This window comes from Miniopterus schreibersii, assembly GCF_964146895.1.
Source record: "Miniopterus schreibersii genome assembly, chromosome: 4".
NCBI lineage: Eukaryota > Metazoa > Chordata > Mammalia > Chiroptera > Miniopteridae > Miniopterus > Miniopterus schreibersii.
The window spans coordinates 24,628,030-24,654,516 of record NC_138105.1 but is presented as its reverse complement, the minus strand read 5'-3'; the positions used below and the strand labels follow the sequence as shown (position 1 = coordinate 24,654,516).

General features: G+C 36.9%; 1 protein-coding gene across 1 annotated transcript in view; it reads right to left on the bottom strand.

The window, feature by feature from the left end:
• Window positions 1-6,118: 6,118 nt before the first annotated feature.
• Window positions 6,119-26,487, bottom strand: part of KIF3A (kinesin family member 3A) — a 49,195-nt gene continuing 28,826 nt past the window's right edge. The window contains exons 9-17 of the mRNA XM_081137430.1: window positions 23,847-23,945; window positions 15,537-15,693; window positions 14,959-15,139; window positions 14,665-14,775; window positions 13,482-13,607; window positions 11,752-11,805; window positions 11,345-11,413; window positions 10,673-10,797; window positions 6,119-7,974 (exon numbers count right to left, since the gene is read on the bottom strand). Coding sequence (XP_080993556.1) covers window positions 7,944-7,974; window positions 10,673-10,797; window positions 11,345-11,413; window positions 11,752-11,805; window positions 13,482-13,607; window positions 14,665-14,775; window positions 14,959-15,139; window positions 15,537-15,693; window positions 23,847-23,945 — 953 coding nt within the window. The 3' untranslated portion in view covers window positions 6,119-7,943. The remainder of the gene's footprint in view (window positions 7,975-10,672; window positions 10,798-11,344; window positions 11,414-11,751; window positions 11,806-13,481; window positions 13,608-14,664; window positions 14,776-14,958; window positions 15,140-15,536; window positions 15,694-23,846; window positions 23,946-26,487) is intronic.

Below are 26,487 nucleotides of genomic sequence, written 5' to 3'. Positions count from 1 at the left end.
TTGCTGGGAACGGGACTTTCATAAGGAGGGGTGAAAGCAACATAAGGAGGCTGTTGGCTTTCCATTTTAAATCTGTGTGTGGCCATGCACACAAATGATAAAATGTTTTTAAAAATTAAAAAACTAAAATTAAAAAGACAGATGATCACAAATGTTGACGAAGATGTAGAAAAACTGGAATTCTCAGACATTGTTGGTGTGATTGGAAAATGGTACAGGCACTTTGGGAAACTACAGCAGCTCCTCAAAAGGCTAAACATAATTACCACAGTACCCCACAATTCCAATCCTGGGTGTATATCCAAGAGAACTGAAAACGTGTCCACACAAAAAGCTCTACACAAATGTTCATAGCAGAATTACTCATAACAGCAAAAAAGCAGAAACAACCCAACTGCCAATCAACCAATGAATGGATAGACAAAATGTGGCATATCCATACCACAAAATATTATTTGATGACTAAAAAAATGAAACACCAATAACCTACTACAATATGGATAAACCTTGGAAACATTATGCTACATGGAAGAAGCCAGGCACAAAAAGTTACATATAGTATGATCCCATTTATATGAAATGTCCAGAAGAGGCAAATCCATGGAGGCAAAAAGAATATTGGCCGCAGGGGGTGCAGAAATGACTGCTAATGGACATAGGGTTTCTTTGGGGAGTAATAAAATGTTCTGATATTAGATAGTGGTGATGGTTGTACAACTCTGTAACTATACTAAAAAGCACTGAATTGTACACTTTAAAAGGGTGAATTTTATAGTGTGAGTTATATCTCAATAAAGCTGTTATTTTCAAAAAAATTAAAGGGGAAGAGAACAAGTGTCAAGTCATTGAAACCTGCCTTTTGAAGACGTGGCCCCTGCAAGAATATGGGCCCAGGAGCCGTGAATGAGCGCTTTTTTCACCCTCACTTACACGTGACAAAAATTAATACTAGTACTAAAATTATACCAAAACATGCAACATCTTTTTAACCCTTTCAAAATAAGGGAACAAATCAAAAGCTTAAAGTCTCACCCTGACCACAGCCAGTTTCACCCTGCCCACATAAAATACCAGCATGCCAAGGGCAATAAGTAACTAAGAGTCATGGAGCCTTCTAAGGCCGCATTGAAAATTTGTTTCCTTTCTTCTCTGATTGAGACTCATTTGCATCCAATGGCTAATATGAGCTGTAGTCTGCCACAGGATATGAGTTGTGGGTTACAGTTTGTGTATGAAGCCAGGATGGTAAAAGAAAGGCTGTCGGGAAGAAGTATTTAGAATGGGCCATAGAAAGGACATATGCAGGCTCCAGGCAGGATCCTAAAATAAGCTTCAATGGTTATGAGGCGACTAACTCTCTACTGACTTCCTGACAGGTGATGCTGGGGCTCTGGACTGAAAACACGCAACAGTAAGCCCCCGAGTTTACCAAGGGAGTGGGACAACATGAACTGAAGACGCGCATCAAAAGAATGAGTGAAGAAGCTTCAGGATTAAGTGAAAGTCGGGATGCTTGTCATCTAAGCACATTCATTTAGGAAACTTAGCCACGGCCCAGGCCTGCGCACGGAATGGGCGACACTGACAACGAAGGCTGAACCCCTCCCTCCCTGCTATCAGCTACCTCTACCTTTTACCTGTGAATATATTATATCTCTAACTGGCATTAGTAGGTAATAAATATTTATTGAATAAATAAATGGGAAAAAAACATTTCCATCTTACTTATACGTGGAATCTAAAGAACAAAATAAATGAACAAAACAAAATTGAAACAGACTTATAGATACAGAGAACAGACTGATGGTTGACAGAGGGGAGGTGACTGGGGGACTGGGTGAAAAAGGCGAAGGGATTAAGAAGTACAGTTTGGTAGTTACAAAACAGCCATGGGGATGTAAAGTACAGCATAGGGAACATAGTCAATAATATTGCGGTAACCGTGCATGCTGCCAGGTAGGGCCTAGAAATATCGGAGGGAACACTTTGTAAAATATATGATTGTCTCACCACTATGCTGTACACCTGATGCTAACAGAAAATAATACTGAACGTCAACTGTAATTTAAAACAAATAAATAAATCCTGACCCATGCAAGGGGAAAAAGGAAAAAAACACGTTTCACTCAAATCTATAGCTGTCTTTTTATTGAAACATTTCTGGGCCACAGTTAGAAATGCTGGCCTCCAATGAAAATGCATCAGGGGCTCTCCGGCTGCTGCTGATCGGTGTTCCCATCCTGTAACCTGGCCGTTTTTCCCCACCTTCCTCCACATTCATGTCGGTCGGCCTCTCAAGGTGCCCAAATCCTCTGAGACTGAGGACTCTGGGGACAGAGTGCAGCGCACAGGTTTCTCAGGGAGCACGGCTCGGCCGGCTATGGGCATGCACGGGGAGCCTCTCGTTCTGACCAGCTTCCCCAGAGACCGGGCCAGGCGCTGACTCTAGCCTCGGGCTGATTCCTCGGTTCAATTTGTCCGCTCATTAGGGCTCCCATTCCCAGGTGGAAGTCTCCTATTCCTGCCATGCCTAGCATTTCCTGACCCAGTCTCTGCCCCACACACTCAGACCTTCTCTCTTCAGCTCTCTAAAGTGTTTCTCTTCCAATCCATCCTTCCTGCCCACTTCTTCCCAGTTCAACTTTCAGTCTCTAAGCGGTCTGTTCCTTTCCTGTTTCCAATAGCCAGCGTTGAAGCAAACACTAGCATGTGTTGATGTTCTGTACGCCGACTGCACACCTGGGTACCCGCTAGGCGATGTGAGCAAAGAGAAGATACAGATGTTTCGTCAGTCCAGGTACCAGCCATGGGTGCGAGAGCCCCAGCTGAGGGGAGAGCGTTTGGCTCCTCTGGCTCACGACCAGTTCGGTCTCTGGGACTTGGTGCAACGTCATCTGCTCTCCCAGGGGCCCATCTCATCCTTCACCATCTTTCCAGTGACAGCTTCTTTAAAACACAAACGTGAGTGACCTACTTAAAATCCTTCCATGGCTTCCCACTGCTTACGGAAAACTCAACAGTAGGAGCCTGGCCTCTCTTTCCTGTTCAGACTCAGATGTCCCCACCCCTTATGCCTGACTTCAAACATACCACCAAGGCACATGGCATCGGGATCCAGACCACACCCTGCTGCCTGGAATGCCTTTCCCCATGTGTTAGACTGGGTCACACCTCCTGCAGCAGTTCCCTGAGGAGAAGCAGCCTTTTCTGACCCCTGGTCAGGTAGATGTGTGATGGGCACCGTGTTAGCTGCTGGGGAAGAAAGCCACGCCTGGCAGCTCACGGTCGCCCTCGACTACAGCCCTCACGCTGCGCTGCCCTTCTCCATCTACGCGGCCACCTCTCCCTCCCGAGGGAGCCTGTGAGCCCTGCCAGGGCCTCTGCTCAGCGCAGGGTAGGTACACAGTAAATCCACACGATGCCTGATGACTGAGTGGCATAACCCATGATGGAGTAGAAATCAAGGTCAGCACAGTATTTCTGCAATGATGCTGGTACTTTTAGGTTGGGTTAGGCAATATCCTCTTGCTAAGATTGGTATCAACTCTGAGACATATTGTAGTCAGCTGTAAAGTCCCAGTTAAATTCCTTTGTACAATTGGAGAAATAAAGCCTTTGATTAAACACTAAAATTTCCCCAGCCCTCAAAAAAGGGATGGGGGAGGGGAGCAGGTGTGGAAGGATGTCTGATCTGTCATATTCTTTAGTCAGAGCCATAAACGCGCTGGGTAAGACAAAGTGATGTTCTGATAACGTTGATAAAAGTAGCTTGAAGATTGGGTCACAGGAAGCCCAAGATAAATGCTGAGAGGAAACAGGTTCTTTTTGAAGTAGCCTCTTCATAATCATTTTCCCACACATTTGTTCAACTTCCGAAGGAGAACTGAGTATCTGATTTGCTTTGCAAATGAAACGGCTTAAGAATGTGACATTCAGATAATGTTATAACAAATGTATTTGGAAGGCTCCTCCAGCTCACCCTAGGTTGTGGCTTCAGCACCATGCTCACTGCTCCCCTAGGCACAGGCTACCCGTGGTCCCTTAGGCTGATACTTGTGGGTTTTTTTAATTTCTGGAGGGTCTTCATGAGAAGATGGGATGGACAACATGCTGTTTATGCCAGGGCAGGTCTTTAATTTTATCTTCATGCTCTACACACATGCTGGAGTTTTACATAAGCTAGCAGACGGGAAAAGGAAGAGCAAGCCTCTGCAAAAAGCACATTTAAGTCCTTTGAAACTTGCCAACAAATCAAAACTTCTGGACTCCTTTGTGAACTCAAGGCCCTAGCACGGTGCCTGGTAATCAGTAAGTATTTGTCAAAAGGACTCATGATTAACAATAATCCAAGCAATGTTACTGTTTGGGAGATGTTTTAATCTCATTAAAAATTTTTGAAAGAGATCGTGATATTGTTACCACTCAGAAAGGTCCCCTTTCACCTTTTAGAGAGATACATTCTGCATACACACTTATTTAAGTTTCTGTTCTCAAACACAGAATGAAAAGGGTAACAAAACTTGCACAGAAATATTTTTGGTGAAAACAAATATTATCAATGAGAAGAATCACATTTAAAAATCTCTCTCTCAGCCCTGCTGGTGTGGTTCAGTGGACTGAGCATCACCCCATGCACCAAGAGGTCGCTGGTTCGATGCCTAGTCAGGGCACATGTCCGGGTTGTAGGCTTGACCCCAGCTAGGGGGAGTGCAGGAGGCAGCCAATGGATGTGATGTTTCTCTTTTATTGGTGTTTTCTATCTCTCTCTCCCTTTCCCTTCCTCTCTCTCTTAAAAAATAAAATAAAATAATCAATAAAAACATATTTTAAAAAATAAAAATCTCTCTCCCAGTTTCTGTTAAAGACCCACACCAGTATAAGTTTCTGGGTGTGAAATTATAGCAGTCCTCTCTTAACCGCATGAAACGAACATGCCAAGCACAAAAAAAACTGCCTATTAATATCAGGGTGGACATAAACACAAAAAAAATTCAGTAAAGAAGCAGATCGCTACTACAGGCATTATGTAAACATTTTTATTTCTTATTTAACCATGCTGCACATATATATACAATATCAATATGTACAACTTGAACAAATACAATTTATACATAAAATACAATAGAAGTGTGGATTTTGAAATTAATGCAACAAACTCGTACAATTTGTAATTTAGGCCAGTATACAGTATTGTAGTAATGCTACTGAAATTATTAATGATTTAAACTAGTCAGCCTACAGTGTAAGTTCAAAGGCACTAGGAAGATCTATGTTTTCTTCTAGTATTTTAAATCAAGAATAACTAAAAAGGAAAACAAATGCATATATTAAGAAATTGGGCAGACTCTGAAGTGCTTTAATGTACAACTATCAATTCCTTAATTCATAGCCCTGTAGGAAAGAGAGGGGCATTCCTTGAGAGATAAGGGGGAAGACATTTTTTAAAGACTAAAAAGAAACAAAACCAAAAGATAGCCCAAAAGCCATAATCATAATTTTTAAAAAAATCTTACAGATGAAGTGGCATCACCTCCCAATCCCGTTTGATAAATGGCAGCTTATAAAATGGATTCTATTTGTAGGATAAACATGATGCAGACCCTCCACCCTTGAGTCCTTTGAGTAATCTTATACTTTACAAACATCTAAAACAAAAATGAGGACTACTATTATGTTTTAATAACCTAGTTATCAGTATATATAATTACAGGATTTATTAAAGAATATACCACAAACAAAAAATATTCTACCAAGGCTCCTTTTAATAAATAAATATTACTTTTTTAAATTAAAGAGAAAATACCCATTCAAAAACCTATTTATATGTGCCACTCATTTTAAATCTATTTCATATAATGAGCAAGTTTGTTCATCTATATCCTTACATGAAATTAACACTGAAGTTACAAAATATTTTATTTGTGCACAAAGACACAGTAAGTGTGAAAAAACCACAAAACTGCTATGATTGGAGCTAAATGAATCCCTGTCACGTCAGTGTCCCGTGTTTTCATATGATTAGTTGGGCCTATCTCAAATATCTAATTTTAGTATTTCATAAGATGAATATTTATTGTCCATTTGGTATAATCAGTTCTAATGTAAATTTTTTTTTTTTAAACTACTAAAGCAGCCTGTTTTTTAAATTTCTTAATGCTTTGACTTTTTATAGGTTTCTTTTTGTTATTACTGCAATGGAGTGGAATAAAATATCTAATATACTGACTTAAGTTTTCTGTGATGTTTTACAGCTTAATGTAAAGTTATTCCTTTCTTATTAACTGAATGGTTAAAGGCTAGAAACATGAACTTTTAAAAAGAAGAAGTATTCAACTTTTCTTCCTATTGGTAAAATTAAGATTTCTCTAGAGTAATTACTAACAGAGTTAAATGCGCATCTACAGTTGCCAAGATACTCTGCTCACACAAAGCTCTTACAAGACACAAATTCACCTCAAGTCTTCACAGTACGTAAACAGTGCCTCACAGAGTAAAGTTATAAAGTTCTATCTTACATAATACAAATAAAATGCTGCCAGTTAAATGCAATTCTTATTACCTAGAAAATATGCACCATACACAGGACATTCAGTACACACCTTTGGAATGTACTTTAAATTTATGACGCATTTCTACTACCACCTCACAAATACACCACCTTCACTCACCCCCACTCTATACATGGCTTTGTAATTATAAAGCAACCTTTAACCAAACTTCTTAAAATAATGTTAACTTAATACTAATTTATTTTAAAATTCACAAAAGATATATTAAGCGGTGTAGGTGTAACATAACATTAAAAAAATAAAAAATAAAAATTTTGTAAGCAGCCAACAATGAAAACAATTCTATCTATTACAAGTTATTTTACTATAAAATAAATATCATTTTTATTTTTAGAGGAAGGTGGCCTAACTGGATTTGTCAATGAAAGAAGTTCAGGGAAGAATATTTTCTTTTAATAAACTGAAGAAAAAAACAAAACAAAGTGTTTTAAAAGCAAAGGATTAAAAGTTCTTTTTCTTGCTTTAGTTGTATTTTCTGTGAAATGGAGACTTTCAATTTTCATCAAAATTTAGAACTCAAAGAAAAGCATCCATTAATCACACTTCAAAATGAATTTTAAAAAATATATACATATGGGCAAAGATTAGTGACCAGTATTTAGCTTCTTAATTTTCGGCAACTGCGTCTCTTTTATAACCAGGTATATATTCAATGTTTCAAGAGAACATGAAATCAGAACAAAAAAGTATATTTGTCTTGAACTCAAAAGGTCAAGAGAGGTCCAGTTGAAACATATTTTCAACTTTTTTTTTTAAACATTTATGCTTCTAAAAATTGACTGTCAAATTATAAATTTTCTACAGATCATCTAATACTTCAAATGCAATAAATGGTAACACAAAAATGAGAACATGTTTAAACCGGGCGGGCGGGCGGGCGGGCATCAGGATTGAATCATTTCTTAGATATGCAATCCATACATTCATATATAACAGCACAATATAGGACAATTAGAACTGCTACTGTCTGTGCGCAAAACAGGACATACATTTTTTTTCTATTTTGAATATCCAGTTATGTAAATATACAGTAGTTGAGTAAATTACTAGCAGATTTACGAATACATTTTAACAGCAACTCTTTATAGTAGGAGCTGCTCCCCCAACTTCCCTGCATAGTATAAAATGAAGAGTAATATGACTATCTGAACAATTACCAGTTGTGCAATTTTAATATGTTCTATTAACTTATATAGAGACTAAAAATTATTAGACAAATTACTAATTCCAGTCTTACTCCATGACTTACAGCTTCCATTATCTGAAATTACACAAAAGTCTTCAGTGTTTTAATTAAGTATTTTGTCCAGGCATGAGGATATCGCTAATTTTTAGTGAGACTTTTAAGTCTGTAACATTTACTGAAGTAAAGAGTCAATTAGTTTCAGGCTTTGCAGAACGCTTTCTGTTTGGAGAAGAGAAAAAGAAAACATGAAGACTTTCCTAAAAGACTGAAATGCAAACATTGTACATTAAGTAGAAGATAAAACAAGGGAGCCACAGAGGCTAGAAATAGGCCAAGGTTTGCTATGCTTGACCCTGTTAAGAGGTCAACTCATGCCCACCTTTTCAGGCTCAGGGCAGGTCACCTAGAGTAGGTGCAAGAGCATGGCACTCCACCCTCCACTCAGAGTGGTGAGGGACTGAGTGGATGATATATCGAAACTGGGCTAGACACCGCAGTCGGGCCAAGCGGGCTGCATGCCTGCCAGGTTGAACCCACTGGTGATCTCTCCCGAGGTAGGCTAACGGTACAGGTTTACTCAGTGAAAAGCAGAGATAACATCATCTGAGGCAATACAACAGGGATGCACATGTAGAGACTGATGGAAATGCTATATTAATGTATCATTTTTACTGCAATTTTGCTTAGCACACTGAACTATGCATTTCTAATGAGGAACATTACATTAAACATTATCATGCAATGTGATATCAATAAACCATTTATTGTATATATTTATCTATGTTTATGGCCATCTATTGTTTTCATAATGCAGCAGGCTAATTCTGGTGTACAGAGATGGTGGCTTTGGCTCATTTAATGTTGGCTCACTTTTTTTTGTTTTGGTTAAACCAAAAAGTTACATATTTTTAAATGAGCATTCTGAAAACTATATCCAAATAACTTATTAAGTTGTTTGTTTTAGGTCCATACAGCTTTTTAAAAGTGACTAAAAATGGAGAGATCTCATTTAATTTGATTTCTGGCTTCTCCTTTGAAACAAGAAGAGTTGGAAACAATGGGCCCTCTATTCCCAAAACTGACTCGGAGCAGGGCGGCAGCCACTCCCTTCGGACAGACTGCTGTCCATTCTGCCCCAGGCCTCACTGCTGCCTATTTTCACCTACCCTGAGGCCAACTGTCTTACCACTTATCATCACACTTGCATGGTTAGTTTCCTTCTAACTTCAGAATTAAGAGGAAAATATCTCTATTAAAAGTGGAAAAATGAAAGGTCTAGAGAGATTTGTGTCTCTCTGAACTGCTATGCTTCATTCATTATTAACACTATATGCACAGCTTCTGCTGCAGATGACAAATTTTCAACCCCTGGCACATAAATGCTAAAGAATGTAAAATTTGTGCACTTTTAATATGCTACCAATTCCTCCTCCCTGACTTCAACGATCCCAAATTTATAAATGTTAGGATACGTCTATGAGACCATGTAACACAAAAATATTAAACCCGTACAAATGTAACTCAAAAGTCTCAGTGCTCAATGCAGGGGAAACAAATAAGCTCATTATTCCCTCTCATTTTAGGAGCCCCAAAGTCTTCCAATCAGTTTAAATAAATTCAACAGTACTTGAGGTAGGGTAGGGAAAGAAGAAATAAGCTCCAGGCTCTTACGTCCTGCTTTCCCTGAGCTTATGTTATGATACACATAGACTATTCAACAGTCAAAACCAGCACCCAAAGGAGAGGAAAAGATGGTCAGAGTTTTCTTTAACTGGTGACTGAGGAAATCAAGGTTCTTGGGACAATGTTTATGACAGAAAAACGAATCAGCTGAATACAATACTTGGGAGTCTTACCAGGCAAATTAATTAGCCCCTCACTAGAAGAATTAGTGTAAGAATTAAGGAATTAAAATAGATGACTTAGAAAGAAAATTCATTTAAATAAATTATATTACTCAAGACAGCTAAAGAAGTTGGAAGACCTTAATTCTTTAGCAGGATTTTATTTACTCAAATCATAAATACATAAGAACTTTTTTTTTTTTTTGGTCAATCCTAACCCAAGGATATTCTTTCCATTGATTTTCAGAGAGTGGAAGGGAGGGGGGAAGGGGAGGGGGGAGAGGAAGAGAGGGAGAGGGAAGGGGGAGAGAGGGAGGGGGGAGAGGGGGAGAGGGAGAGGGGGAGAGGGGGAGAGGGAGAGAGGGGGAGAGGGGGAGAGGGAGAGAGGGGGAGAGGGAGGGAGAGGGAGGGAGGGGGAGAGGGAGAAGGAGGGAGGGAGGGGGAGAGGGAGGGAGGGAGGGAGGGAGGGAGGGAGGGAGGGAGGGGGAGAGGGAGGGAGGGAGGGAGGGGGAGAGGGAGGGAGGGAGGGGGAGAGGGAGGGGGAGGGAGGGAGGGAGGGAGGGGGAGAGGGAGGGAGGGAGGGGGAGAGGGAGGGGGAGGGAGGGAGGGAGGCGAGAGGGGGGAGGGGGAGAGGGAGGGAGGGGGAGGGGGAGAGGGAGGGAGAGAGGGAGGCGAGAGGGGAGAGGGAGGGGGAGAGGGAGGGAGGGAGAGGGAGGGGGGAGAGGGAGGGAGGGAGGGGGAGAGGGAGGGAGGGGGGAGGGGGAGAGGGAGAGAGAGAGAGGAGAGGAACATTAATGTGAGAGAGACACATAGACCGGTTGCCTCCCTCACTCACCCCAACTGGGGCCGGGGATGGAACCTGCAACCCAGGTATGTGCCCTTGATCAGGAATCAAACCCGCAACCCTTCAGTGCACAGGCTGATGCTCTAACCACTGAGAAACACCAGACAGGGCAAGAACTTTGATATTTAAATATATCAGCCAAAATATTTATCAACTAAATTTCCTTTAAATGTATCTAATTAGCATATCTCACTGCCTTGATTTCATGGGATTCTAAGACAGTCCTTACCTTCTCCCTGTCTTTGGCCTTGCTCTCCCCTTTGAAGTCCGTGGCCTCTCCAATTTCATTAAGGACTGCCGCAGGCTTTCCTCAGTATAGGCAAGATACACATGGGAAAGGTCCACTTCAAAGGGCTAAGTAAAGGAAACCAACACCAGACTTAAATCAGATTTGGAGGAGAATTTAAAATACTGAATAAACTCTAGAAAAAAGCCACAGAAGACATGATCAAACAAATATCTAAAAATATCTTTAATGCCATTATCTCAAATGTATTCAGTAAGGACTGGTGAGTAAACCCTGACACACCATATACTCCTTAGCAGTAAAGCAGAACTGTTGCTGCTTTCCCTAAAGCTGATATCTCCTCTCGTGGACCTAAGACTAGGACTAGCTTTGAAAAGGACATTCTAGTCAATAAACATCCCCACAACCCAGAAAGGTGGTGAAAAGAGTGAGCCCATAGAAGATTCCATGCCATCTTTGGGGGGAGAACTCAGCCTGCCATCACAACTGAAGGTGAGCAGAACTGTCCTAAAACCACCCATCCAGAGCACCTCTGTTCCCAAAAGATCAGCCTACTATTTTTAGCACAGCTGATTGATTTCATGTTGATAACATAATTTATTGACCCATATTCCTATAAAGAAACACTGTCATTCTTTTAAAAAGCACCCTTACATCTTTTTCTTTTTTATCAGGAATTGGAGTCTGCTTCCTCATGTTATTTCCTGTGTAGGCAACACATTTCTTGAAAAAGAAAAAAAGAGGCAGAGAATTGTTTTAATTAGCAATTAATACTGTGAATTGGCAAATTACTATGAGATATACTGATGTCACACTCATGAAACATGATTTGAATGCTGGAACAGAAAGGGACCCAGAGGCCATTCAGTCCTATGTAGCCCTGGCCATGCCAATTCCACAGAATATTCTGTGTTATAATATAGTTAATTAGAAAAACACTTTCTACTGGACTTTCATCTGATTCATCCTGTGGACCACCTCTTCCCACTGGAGCCAGCAAAATCCCTAGTCTAGAGGAAGTACTCCACAAATATTCCATGAAGGATGAAGGTAATACTCACTAGCTGCCACTCTCCTATGTCTTCATTCCAATGGACATAGTTTTCAATCATTTCCTTTTAAAAAGAGTCAAAGATAGTCTACTTTTAATATTTTATAACACTTAAGATACTGAAAAATATTCATGAAACTAAAATCTTAATAAGGGAGAAATTTTGTCTCAAAACATTATAATACTGCATGATACACTTTTAATAAATTTTAAAATACATGCTTTTAAGAAATATAGGTAGATACAATTAAACTATATAAAAATAGAAAGCAAGGAAATGAAGAACATGGGATTGAGGATGAAGGTTATCCTTTAGTTGGAAGAGGCAAAGGGATGGAAGAGGGGAGAGGGAAACATGTGATTGGAAGTAGGTTACTGTAATGGGCCTAGCTTTTGTTTGGGATGATGAGTTCACAACAAATAACAAACTAAATCAAGGCCGGCCCTCCAAGGACCAAAAAGGAGAGTGTACCAAGAAACAAAGGTTAATTCTGTACACCTGACGTCCAAAGGAAAAAATGCTAAGATTTCTCTTACAGCTGTATAGAGATTCAAATTAAACTTTTAAAAAATCAATATGTTAAAGTTTACTAAAATGTACTAGAAAGATGAACATTTTGAATTAAGAAAAATAGAGGCTGAGATTCTTAAATAATACTAGTATTAAGAATTAGCATCTATCTGGAGAAGGAAAATGGTGATGATTGTATAACATTGTGAATATACTTAATATCAGTGAACTGTACTCTTAAAAACCCTTAAAATGGTAAATGTCATGGTTTGTATATTTTATCACCTCCCTACACACACACAGAATTAGCACCCGTAAGTTCGCACAGGAGTCCCGCTTCTCTATGCGCAGGCTAGAGGGCGCTGAATGAATAAACAGCACCTACACCTCGATTCCTACCGTGATTACAGTCAGTCCTCACTTACCGTTACTGAGAGGTTCCTGGACACTGCCACTTCAAGGGAAACGACGTAAAATAAAACCAATTTTATGACAGGCTAATTGATATAAGCAAGAGTTAAGTTTCTATATTTCTGGTCAGAAAAACATCACCAAACTTCTAAATAAAGACCCCAAACTACTAATATTAAACATTGAAATAAATGTGACATATATATATACATTTAAGAAAGATTAAGATAATTATTTTCCAACCCACTTATCCGGTTCGGGGGAAAATATTCGTGGGAGGTTGGAGCTTGTCCAGGCAGCTGAGAGCACAAGGCAGAAAGCAGCCCTGGACAGCCGCCCGTCCATCACAGGGCACATCACACACTCACTCACTCAGATTGGGGCAATGTAGTTCACCTCATGTGCACAGCTTTGGGATGTGAGAGGAAACCTGAAGACCCAGAAAAAGCCCACGCAGAACATGGGGCAAACATGTCAATCCACAGAGACAGTAGCCCCGGCTGGGAATCAATTTTTTTCTCATCAATGATATAATGAAATGACAATGACCAAAACAATGTTATTTGAGGACCTCTGTACATGAATCTGGATTTCTGTATATAAATTTTTATTTATATATGTATATACTCAAACAGAGAATTATGTACTAAGAAAAGTTAACAACTGAAGTGAAATGTAATGGCATTAGTTCAAGAAAATTTTATCGTCAACAACTGAAATGTAAATATTTACCACCAATTAAATGATAAATTATATTTCCTTATTTCTTAACCCCAGCCAAGTGACCTAATATCTAGGTCAGAGAACTTCCCTCTTACCTGATAATCCTGAGGTATAAAATTATCAATAACAAGCATCTGAAGTCGAAGCTCCCGGCTAAGTTGTCGAATATTCTCCAGTAGGCCTTCAATTTCCCTCTGATGTTCTTGCTGGAGATCGGCCATCTATGAGAAAAATCAATGAAAATATTAAGGACAAATAATATTTTAGATACAAAATAGTTCAATCTGACACAGAGCTCTGGTCTAAGAAATCCTGGAAGAGCTTACCCAGATCTTTCACATAAACAATGAACAGAGTGTCTAACAACGTCTTTTTCTTCTTCTAATTATTTTATTTTAGAGAGGAAGGGGGGCAGGGGAGAGAGAGAGAGAATATCAATGTGAGAGAGAAACATCAATCAGTTGCTTCCTGTATGCACCAGGACTGGGGATTGAACCCACAACCAGGGCATGTGTCCTGAATGGGAATCGAACCCACCACCTTTTGATATACAGGATGATGCTCCAACTAACTGAGCCACACCGGCCAGGGCCTCACAAAGTCTTTTTCACATTATCAGTTAAGGTTGGAAATTTAGTTTAATAGCTAAAATTTTAAAAATTGCACATAAAGAAGAAATTTTTATTTCTTTAAAATTGTAAGCACACATTATGATTCCTTTAGGATTCTTAATCATACTTAATCAAAGAAATGATTTTTTATTTATTTATTTATTTACTTATTTTAAATATATCTTTATTGATTTCAGAGAGAGGAAAGGAGGAGGAGAGAGAGAGAGAGAAACATCAATGATGCGAGAGTCATTGATCAGCTGCAGCCCGCAACCCGAGCATGTGCCCTTGCCCGGAATCGAACCCTGATCGCCTAGATCCCAGGTCGACGCTCAACTGCTGAGCCACGCCCGGCTGGGCGATTTTTCATTTTTTAAATCCTCCCCAGAGGATATTTTTCCCATTGATTTTTAGAGAGAGTAGACGGGAGGGAGGGAGGGAAAAACATTGATGTGAGAGAGACACGTTGATTGGTTGTCTCCCGCCTGCGCCCCTACCAGGGCCAGGGATCGAACCTGCAACCCTGATATGTGTCCTTGACTGGGAATCGAACCTGCAATCCTTTTTGAGGGCTGACCCTCTAACCACTGAACAACACCAGCCAGGACAAGAAATTCTTTTTTAAAAATTCGGAACTACATTAGTAGGTAATTTCTAAGAGACCAACCTCTGACTTTGCAGCCATCAGCATAGTCCATACTTTCTTTAATTTCTTGGTCTTTCCCTGTGCTTCCTCTTGCAAACTGGTATATTTTTCTTCAATATCCAAGCGTTCTTGCTATGACAAAAATTTATAAACGTCAGAATAATTTATTCATTAAATCACAAATTTATTAAACAAATAATGTTTAGCAACCATTATCTTCAAAGTAACCCATAAATCTGCTTTAAAATGTTATTAAACTTACATTTAACTTTTCACTAGAAAAAAGTGTTAACCAAAACCAAAAAGACACGTTACCTCTTTTTCCTCCAATTCTCTACGAAGTTGCTCTGCTCTTTTCCTCCTTTCTTCCAGTTCCATATTAGATTCTTCAAGAAGTTTCTCTTGTTCCTCAGCTTTTGCCAACAAATCAACACCACCAACAATTACCTTCTTCTCCAGTGCAGATAATTTCTCTAGCAAAGACTGATGCTCTTGTCTGTTGATTAAAATGAAAATACTCTATATCCATCAATTATCTACTATTGTACCAATACCATTTACCAAAATTTAGTAAGTTTGGATGCAAAATTTCAAAATAGGAACAGTTATGTAACATCTCTATCAAATTATACCACTGGATAACTCATTAATTTCTGATTTGATCTAGAACTAATTCAAATTCACTGATATTTTTTTCCTCCCACACAGAGAGGAAATAAAACAGATGTAATTTTTAGAAATACAACATACACAATGAAACCTTCTATCCAAAAACAGCTACTCTGGAGACAAAAATCAAGCTTTTAATTACTATTCAATTTTCTTGCTTATACGTCCTCTGAAAAATATCAGAAATGTAAATCACAAATCTGTATCAAGTAAGTAATACTCACTGGGCCTTAAGAAGATCTTTTTCCCGTTTCTCTAATTCAGCTCTAGCCTTGTTTCTTTCTTCTTCTTCCATGTCAAGCTTTGTTTCAAGTGCTTTTCTCTCTTCATCAATTTTTGCTTGCATTTCAACCATCTTATCAGGGGAAACTTTCTTTTTACCTATTTGAGTCATTTAATTACAACAGTCACTCTAGAGTCAATGTTTCAGACTAGTATAGATTCTCTTCATTTGTATAAAAGATACATTCCTCAATAATATAAAATGAAATATTAACATTTTAAGGAAATCAAATGAATAATATATTTTATGTTCTTAGAAGGACTTTGAAACTAATTGCTAAATTTGAACCTGTTATCCAATTGTGCAATGATTAGGACAAAAGTAAGTAAAAGAGAAGCAAAACAGATGAGCAGAAAAAAAAGAGAAAGATGAACAGAAAAGCCAAAGCAAACAAACAAAAAACCCCCAAAGACTTGTGTGTCCCAAAATAACATATATGGTCAAAAAAGCAATATAATTATTTACTTTTTTCTGATAACTAGGTACAAAATCAAGTGGCTTCCCAAAATACTTCCCTAAAATTTATTAAAATAAATGAATAAGTATAAGTCACAAATAGGCATAAAATGAACAGATAAAAATATCAGAACTTACAGCAAGTAGTTTTTAATATATATCTTCAAAGTGTTAATAAAATTTTTGCTTAGTAAAATTACTGGAAAGTATTTTATTTCATAGTATACTTTTAAAGGGAAAAAGCCTATACTAATTATATAACAGTTACATAGTAATTAACCACACACTTTATAGTTGCTGAGCTGTCGTGACATATTTTAAATGAAAAAACAAAATAACTTATTATGTTAAACACAGGATTCTAAATCTAAGTCAGAATAAACACAAATGTTAAATATAAGTAGAAATACTACAAAATAATCAGGCTGGAAATACAGCTTCCAACTTATTACTTTGATTATAATGTCTAGCAAGTAAAGTGTTTTATACACAAATAATAGTACAAATAAAAGTGCTAAATTAAGTGTTATAAATAAATATTCTATACAAGTTTACTGAATGAATTTCAAAATCATGAAATTAAAATGAAAAATCAAAAAGAAAATAAAAACTAGCATATTGAACTGGTTATGAAACTGAATCAAAGATAATTCATTTCTGGTAATACAAATTCTTTGAAACATACTTTCCTTCAGAAAAACGATCAGACTTTTCGTAGAATTGGTCTGAGGCTCTCCTGAGAGCTTTCTGTATTTAACTTCCTTTCCAAGGGGCCATAGAAGAGTGTAAACCAGAAGACTCTAAAAGTTGTTTGTCTCTACCCAAAAGCTAACCCCTCCTGCTAATAAGGAAAGAGAACTAAAAAATGATGATGGAGATATATATATATAAAATATATATATATATACATATATATATATACATCTGAATATATTCTTTGGGGAATCATGAGAAAGAATCATGCATAGGCTTTAATTCCTTAGGATAAAATTATAGTAAAAAACTCAAGGGTTTAAAATATATTACCCTTCATTTATAAAAAAATCTAAGTCCAAAGCAAACTTAAGCTGAAACAAATAAGTTAAATAAAAGAGTAAATAAAAGCACTGATCCAAATTCATGCTCTGGTGTGGTGTGATTCATTGCATTCCAGAAGTCAAAACGTAGACCTGATTCTACTGGTTTCTTTAGCTAACCCCTATTCCCAATGAATTCCTAGAAAGAATTTCCCATTGGTAATGCTATTTCTTAGAAATCTGAGGGGGAGAAGTGTAAGTTCAGGTATTAAGTGCATGCATGCGTAATAAATTATAGCTTCCTTCCCACCTCAGAATTTCAAATACTTAAAGGAAAAAATGGCAATTATGTTAAGGGAGGGAAAAACCTGTATGTGTAAAGACATGGATACTAATGGTATAGAGGAAATGATCTGATTAACATTTGTACATTAATTTTTTAGGCTTCTAATTGTTTTGTTAACAGTTAAAAACATATAGTTTCCAGCCCGGCCAGGTATAGCGCAGTGGCTGAGCACCAACCTAGGATCCAGGAGATCGGGGTTTGATTCCCAGTCAGGGCACATGCCCGGGTTGCGGGCTCGATCTCCAGTAGGGGGCGTGCAGGAGGCAGCCGATCAATGACGACTATCTCATCATTGATGTTTCTAATCTCTCTCTCCCTCTCCCTTCCTGTCTCTGAAATCAATAAAGATATATATTTTTAAAACCATATAGTTTCCAAACCCATTAAGAGGCAGTAGAATAAAAAGATTTTATATTTAAAATACAAAAGCACATCCTATTGATGAATAACTCCGCTTAAATTGCACTAGTTATTCAAAAATATTCAGGTAATATTTGCAAACTGATGTTTTAGCAACAAAGATCTTATTGTGTTCTTGTAACATTTCAGAAAAATAACCATGTATATATGGCTAGGTTTAGTTTCAAAGTCTAATATTTCAATAGTATATTATTGCCGGAATTACTCCTATAAATTATTATACTTCTCTTCAAATAATATTTTAAGCTACATGTAAATATGTGCCAACTCTCCTAACCAGGCACTTAAAAACATGGCATCACTAAAAAGTCACTTTTACATTGATTTTTTAAAATTTCAATCAATAAAACCAACCAAACAACAACAAAATGCTTCTTCTAATACTGTATAATAGAATTCAGCATAAATTTCCAGATAATTTTTTTTTAATCCTCACCTGAGGGGGGGGGGGGGACAGAGAGAAACATCGATGTAAGAGACACACATCAATTGGTTGCATTCCACATGCGCCCTGACCAGGTCAGGAATCCAACCTGCAACTAAGGTACGTGACCTTGACCGGAATAGAACCTGCAACCCTTCAGTCTGAGGGCCAACACTCTAACCACGGAGCCAAACCAGCCAGGGCTAGATAAATAAATTTTTTAAAAATGTTAATGTCACCCAGCTGGGTGGCTCAGATGGTTGAGCATCGTCCAACCACCAAAAAGGTTACAGGTTCAAATCCCTGTTGGAGCACATACTCAGGTTGTGTGATTGATCCCAGGTCAAGGCATGTGCAGGAGGCAGCAGATCAATGTTTCTCTCTCACATTGATGTTTCTCTCTCTTCCCCCCTTCTTTTCTCTCTAAAATCAATGGAAATATCCTCAGGTAAGGATTAAAAAAAAAAAGTGTTAGAAAAAATGTTAATGTCATAGAGTATTTAATTAAGTGAAACAAGATTAGTAATATTCTTAATTGCCCTGTGCCATGTGCTCTATCCAAAACTGTGAAGGGGAACTTTAGCAAGGTCAAGTTAACGGGAAGAATCTCAGGGAAATGTTAAGTGAATTAACATCCTTTTCACTACATGAACACCCATGGGCATAAGTAACCAGGCATCTGACTCCTCACTTTAAAAAAAAAAAAAAAAAAATGCTTGAATGTGAAATAATTTATATTTGTATTTCCAAAATTTGGCTTAATGGGCCTTTTAAAAACTTAGGAAAAAAGATTATGCCATCTAGTTCTAGTAATCCATTTATTTTTGACTATGTTGTTAATTAGGTCTAGCACATCCTGTGTGTCTGACACTGTCAATCTAATACTTCTGAATTGTTCTCCTAAAAAGACCATTTGGAAATAATGTTCCCATTATCTTCATCAATAAAAACTGAAATAAGTTTAAAAAAATAATTTAGGAAAAAATGATGTTTTTTTAAAGCTAAAGTTGATTTTTTTAAATACAAAAGATGCATACTTACCTTTTAAAAAAAATTATTAAATTAAAAAAAAAGTAATACAGTTAAATTGCAAAGTTCTTTGTAGTTTAAATAATTGTACCATGTGGAGTGCAAATCAATCACACCAACCTGCTTGATCTTTCAATAAGAAGCAGTAAGCAAATCGCAGACAGGAAGCATATACACAGAGATGAGGAGGAAAAAAGAAAAACATTATTTCTTATGTAAAACAAAGAAAAATGTGTAATAGCATTTATTTATAGTATAAGCATAGAAAAAAATCTTTATCAAAACTGAAATAAGCAGTTTTATGTAAAAAGAAAGGCATATTCAACACAATGAGAGATGTAATTTAAGCAAAGATAATAGGAAGATTAATTTAGTCTATGATTACAATTCAAATCAATCTCAAGAGCTCACACTGACTCCCAAACTCCTGCAAATATAACAGGTCAGCACCATGTGGGTATAATAACAGCAGACATGGAATTGGGAAACTGCTAAGACCTGGGAAGTATTCTAAAAGAGCAAAACAGAAAATTAAGCCAATTTAGTAAGTTAAAAGCAGCAAAATTCACATTGTCCATTTTCAAAATTTCCCAATTCAATGTTCGTCCAGTGTAAGGATCTGTTACAGGTGTGCCTCCCTTTAAGAAAATCCAACCCACACTCACAACCCCAAATTAAATTATAGTGATTTGCAGTGATTATCTGATTAACAAAAGGATTTAATGAAGAATTATTTTAAAAAGCAAGCTCTCCCAATACATTTGATTTTCCAACTTTATTTAAGAGTAATTTTTTTCAGGAAAAAACCCAAAAACATTTATTGCATAAAGTGAAGTACACCTGTATAATAACAAACTTGCATTCAATCTATTAGTAGATTGTTAAGGATAATTACAATAATGATTCCATAGAAGTAAATAATCAATTGATGATTCAAGCAAAACACACCTAAATAAAAAAGCCATTCATATTTTTAAAAGGGAAAGTTCATACAAGGTACACACAGAAACCATGCTGGGACAACCATCTCTCTGCTTCACCAACACATCCACATCACCCAAAAAAACACCTTAATGTTATGTGCTAGGTGCACAAATAGTAACTAAAACTGCTTGAATTGAACAAAGTAAAACTCATTTCATAACATACTTTCATATAACTAATCTTTTAGGATTAAGGTAAATTTTTAAACAGAAAATTAAATTATAATGCCTCCCACTCACATATTTTCTTGTAGTTCACAGTTTATAATACAAAGTAATACCTCCATATGTTTTCTAAAGCAATGTTATGTATTTTATGTTATCCTCTGAAATTAACTGTTTTCGGTAAAATTTAAGAACTGTCAGTAGAGAATACAATTCCTAATATTCTTGGAATTCTTCCTCTAGAAAACTCAAGGCATAAGAACCATAACAAAATGTTTTTGCTATTTGTTTCGAAAGGTAAGTATATAGATAATGCTTTAAAAGACAGTAAGCTGCAAGCTAGTACAAGAAAGCATCAGTTCCCTTTTCTTTTGAAAATAAAATATAAATAAAATTAGTAATAGTTTTCAATTTAATTAAGGTTTAAGAAAAAGTCTTTAGGTTTGAAATAAGTCGATAGATCCTGCAAAAACAGTCTCTTATGGATCTGAATTCTCTAATCACACATTAGAAAGTTTCTTAAAATCAATCAGGTAATTTAGAAATAGGGATAAATGGCCATTTGATATAAAGTACTATTCAAATTATCTTCACTTGCATCAGACTTTACTTTTTATTTATTTATTTGGTAGCTTCACTCTTAAGCTACCCTAAGATTAAGACACCAAAGCCTAAAACCTTTATAACGGTAAGACATGTTATAATGGGCACTGGTGTATTTCCAAATATAATTTGGACTTTTAGAAATTCAACACTTGTTACTACACATCCCTTACACTAACTAGGATTAGAAATTTGTCATGAAACATGAAAAGGAACCGTAAGAAGTATTCTTTTATACAGCTTACTAGCTCTCTTTACATTATCTCAATTGCAAAAGCATGAATCTCTCTTCCATTGTCTCAAACATAAGCTTAAGCATATGTTTTAACAATTATGGGTCGCTGGAAGCAATGAAGGGGAGGCGGAATCATCACATGCTTTGTTCTATTGAGTAGTCCAACATGTACTCTTTAAGTCATGACAGGGAGCAGTGCAGCATTTCTCAATGAAGCCCATGGGTTATGGAAAAGCCAAAGCTCTGTTAGAGAACTTAAGAGCTACCACTCACTAGGCAAGAACTTATCCAGAGGTTTCTCTATGACAGAACATGTGGAGTCTGAACTACTGCTGCTGCTACTGCCTGGAAGACAAAGAAATGAGCCCAACAGGAACCAAAGAGAAAGGAAACAAGAAAAGGAACACATACACAGAAAAGTTCAGTTCCAGAGACAGATAAGTTTAAAGGATAATCAAGCTTTGTATTAAAGAACCAAAACTTACTTTCCCTTAAAACCAGTGTTGGTAGTCTAGCCAATATTCTCTAACAACAAAGCCATGCAGGGGAATTAGAAACTGTATTCCTTTAAGCATCTACTGTGGGCAAACCCCACTATTCACCTAAAACACAGTAATTCAGAGGGTTGGAATAACAATAAGAATAAATTAGTAAGTCATTTGGTGACATTTAAGTCTAAACTACTTAGGTTGACAAGTTAAAGGAACTGAGTTTTAAGATTTGAAGTCATGCACAATTAAAATTATAAAATGATAAATTGCCTTTCATTACAGACAGGTTGGTTTGTCTCCAATTTCACTTGTTCCCCTCTAAAACATCACACTATCAGATATAATTATGTATGTTTTAAGGTTTCATGGCCAAACTTTGAAAAGCTCATTGAACATTTAAAAATGTCTAAGCCTGAAAGGTCTTTTACTGTTAAATATTTTTTGTTATTTAAAATTTTATTTTTAACAAATCTATTATCTGAATAGTTTACTCTGTGAAAAACAGGTGTGGCCTGGCCGGTGTGGCTTAGTTAGTTGAGTGTTGTCTTGTGCACCAAAAGGTCCCTGGTTCGATTCCCGGTCAGGGTACCTGCCCAGGTTGCAGGTTCAATTCCCGTTTGGGAAGCGTGACAAAGGCAACTGATTGATGTCTTTCTCTCACATCAATGTTTCTCTCTCTCTCCCCCTCTCCCTTCCTCTCTCTCTAAAATCAATAAAAATTAAAAATAAAAAATAGGTATGAACACAAAACTGATTCTCTCAGTCAGGGTTTGGCAAACATTTTCTGTTAAGGTACAGATAATAAGTGTTTAGGTTTTGTGGGCCATACAGTCTCATGTGAGAGCAGTCAGCTGTAGACCACACATAAACAGATAAGCATGGCTTTTTAATAAAATTTCATTTACAAAAACATGTCGTAGGCTGAATTTGGCCAGCAGACTATATTTTGCAAAATCCTGCTCTAAATCATGCTTAGAAGTGATAAAATCTTTATAGTTTTTAAGTTTGGGAATCCTGATCAAGCAGTGATGAGTTTATTTTCAGCAAGATCATTATTTTTTCAATGTTTTCCCTTAATGATCCCCATCTCTCTGAAGGTCAGGTGCAGGCAGCTAGGCAATGGCAAAAGATGTGCACTTGAAGATCTTGCCCTGATTAAGATCATTTTAATAAGATAAGCAAAATATGTACCAGCTTGAAAACAATGATCCATGTTAATGGAAGAGAGTTCTGAAATAAATATTTATGGTAAAAGATTTGAAATGTAGGCCATTTAATGCGTCTCTCTCTTTTGCATGTTATCCATATCTTTACCACAATAAACAGTCTTCATTCAGACTTGGTAACAAATGCCACATAATAAGGTGACAATGAAAGTATATTTTAATTTAAAAAAAAAAAGTCAAATTAAAACACAGAATTCTTATAATTTATTTAAAAATTCAATGACTTCTAAGCCTAATCATACCTGAGAAAAACTCCATATTACCCAAATTTCCTAAAAAGTTTAGGTTCCTAACACAGATAAAAGTCCCCACATAAAACTGAAGCTCTAGCCCGGCCGGGCATGGCTCAGTGGTTGAGCATCAACCTAGGATCCAAGAGATCACAGTTCGATTCCCGGTCAGGGCACATGCTCACGCTGCGGGCTCGATCCCTAGTCGGGGGCGTGCGGGAGGCAGCCGATCAATGACTCTCTCATCACTGATGGTTCTCTCTCTCTCTCTCTCCCTCTCCTTTCCTCTCTCTGAAATCAATAAAGACATATTAAAAAAAAAAAAATTGAAACTCTACATGATATTTTAAAATGGTATATCCACTACCACCAACTTACAATTCTAAATTCTAAAAAACCAGAACATACGGTATTCTAATTCAGCTATAAACAGATTGGTATAGGAGAAAACATAATGCAGAAAATAATAATACAAAGGTAACCAGTTATATGTCATACTTCCTTTGTTTGATTTGCTACCATAACTAAAAATGGAAAAATAAAAGGCATGCACTCAACTTCCTTGGGAATGTTAAACCATCATTAGGGAGCAATCCCAGGTACTTTCTAGAACTAAAAAAAACTTACCCCTTCTTTTTTTCCTTTTCTCTCCATCTTCTCCAACCTCACCCTCTTCATCGTCATCCTCTTCTGACCCACTGATATCAGAGCCTGATATTTCTTCCCCTTGAATAGAAATGTAGTACAATGACTTTTATTCTGTACCAGGTCACTGCTATTTAGAAAACACCTATGTCAACTTCATTAAGTTTTTATTCCCCTAGGCAAATCTTGTATTAAAATTCCTACACAGTGTATCAGATGCACTAACCTCAGAAATAGATATGTACACAGAGGCTTTACTTTTGAATTTCCTAAAAAGAAGTTAAATTCTTATCCATTTAAAATTTCAAATAATAAAGTATAATTTTAAATATATATAAAAATACATGTTAGAGTTATTTCAGTCTTTTAAAAATGTGATCACTTTAGGGGAGCATTTTCTCTTCAGTTTTCTGTTTAAGATTTTAAATAATTCATTCAACCTGTATATTTTTTAAGAGCCATAAAACTGTCATCTAACAGAGTGATTCCACTTTTAGAACTACATCACAAGAAATATTTCAAAAAGACTTAAGTGTACAAAGAATAAAAACCTTAAAAAAACACAAAAATCAAATAAAGGGAGTAATCAAACTAATATTAATGAAGGTCAGTACTATATTACTGTCCAAGTAGTTATTTAAAAATACCACTGTCCATATATGAAATGTTTAAGAAAACAAAATCGGGAGGGAAAAGTAAAATATACACTAATCACAACAAGGTAATATTTGAACCTGTAAATAAAGGATGGAAAGAGATCACAGAGTCTTGGGAGAAGGAATTCATTAAAAAATATTTTGTTCTTTAGGCTCAGAAACAATGACACCTCAATAGCAATGAGCACACCTAATGCTCAAATCTTGGTTTCTAAATAACATTCTCCAATGAAAGGAACCAGGGAGAAATAGCTAATTTTAAAGCTAGGATAGAAAAAATACAAAATGAGCTCAAAACACCTGTGGTGCCAGGAAATAAGTGATAAACAAACAAAAAAACTTATGGGAGCATGCTGAAAGGATATAGGAACAACCCTGCAGGAGCTCCTAATGGCCAAAGTTGGGACAATTTGAGCAATAAAATAAATATTATTACTGTACTATAAACCACAAATATCCATGAGTCCATACTGACATATGTAAATAACTGAACAAATATTAAGTGGGAGAGAAGGGGCTGCTCTTCCATACAGCAGAATTCCAAACACTAAACAGAAGGAATGATGGAAAGAGAAAGTTACCAATGAGTAAATGCCACAGAATTACTGTTTCAGGCAAGAACCCTTGATGTATGCTAAAATTAGTGGGAGAAAGTATGAGGAGAAACAGGACCTTTGTATAGTCTCAAAGTAGCTCCCCACAAGATACATATTAATTACAAAGAATAAAATAAAATAAAATAAATAGTAGCTTTATAGTAGAGAAACCTTATAGAATAATTATGAGAGAACTATAGACAAACCCAAACTGAGCAACATTCTACAAATATATGACCAGTACTCTTCAAAAGTGTCAAGAGCATGAAAGGCAAAAAAAGACTGAGGAACTGGAGACTGGCTGAGACTACAAAGATATGACAACTAAATGCACAATGTGATCCTAGGTTAGATACTGGACTAAAGAAAAAGGGCATGAGAGGGAAAACTGTCAAAATTTAAATAAGATCTTCACATAGATGACTATTTTAAAATTAAATAAAACTGTTTTACTGGTATGCCATAAAAATTTTAATAAGATCTGTAGATTAGTTAAGTTTGTATCAATGTAAATTACCTGGTTTCAATAATTGTTCTATGATTATGTAAGATGTTAACACTAGGGGAAGCTGGATGATGGGTATATAGGAATTCTCCTTGCTACATCTGCAAGTTCTAAGTCTAAAATTATATCAAAATGAAAAATAAGTAATTTTGAAATATTTTCCCTACTTTTTATTGTTCATATAACCAGTTCTATTTACCATATTATAAAACTCTGTCAACTGTGATACAAAAACAAATGTCCGAAGAGCAGAGATAAACTGAAATGTGTTAAAAATAAGGTCAGCATTTTCATATGATCCAGCAATTCCACTTCTGGGTATATGCCCAAAAAAATGGAAAGCAAGGACTTGAACAGGTATTTGTATACCCACATTCGTAACAGCATTATCCACAACAGTCAAAAGGCAGAAGCCACCCAAGTGCCCATCAACAGATGAATGGATAAACAAAATGTGGTGTAGCCCTGGCCCATGTGGCTCAGCTGGTTGAGCATCTTCCCATGCACTGAAAGGTTGCCAGTTCAATTCCCAGTCAGGGCACATGCCTAGGTTATGGGTTTGATCCCCGGTCGGGTTGCATATGGAAGGCAACCAATCAATGTTTCTCTCTCTCTCCCTCTCCCTTCCTCTCTTTTTCTAAAAAGTAAAAATAAAAACATAATTTTAAAAAATGTGGTATAGCCCAGCCGGGCGCGGCTCAGCGGCTGAGCATCGACCTCGGATCCAGGAGATCAGGGTTCGATTTCCAGTCAGTGCATATGCCCGGGTTGTGGGCTGCAGCCGATGACTCTCTCATCATTGATGTTTCTTATCTTACTTTCTCCCTCTCCCTTCCTCTCTCTGAAATCAATAAAAATATATATAT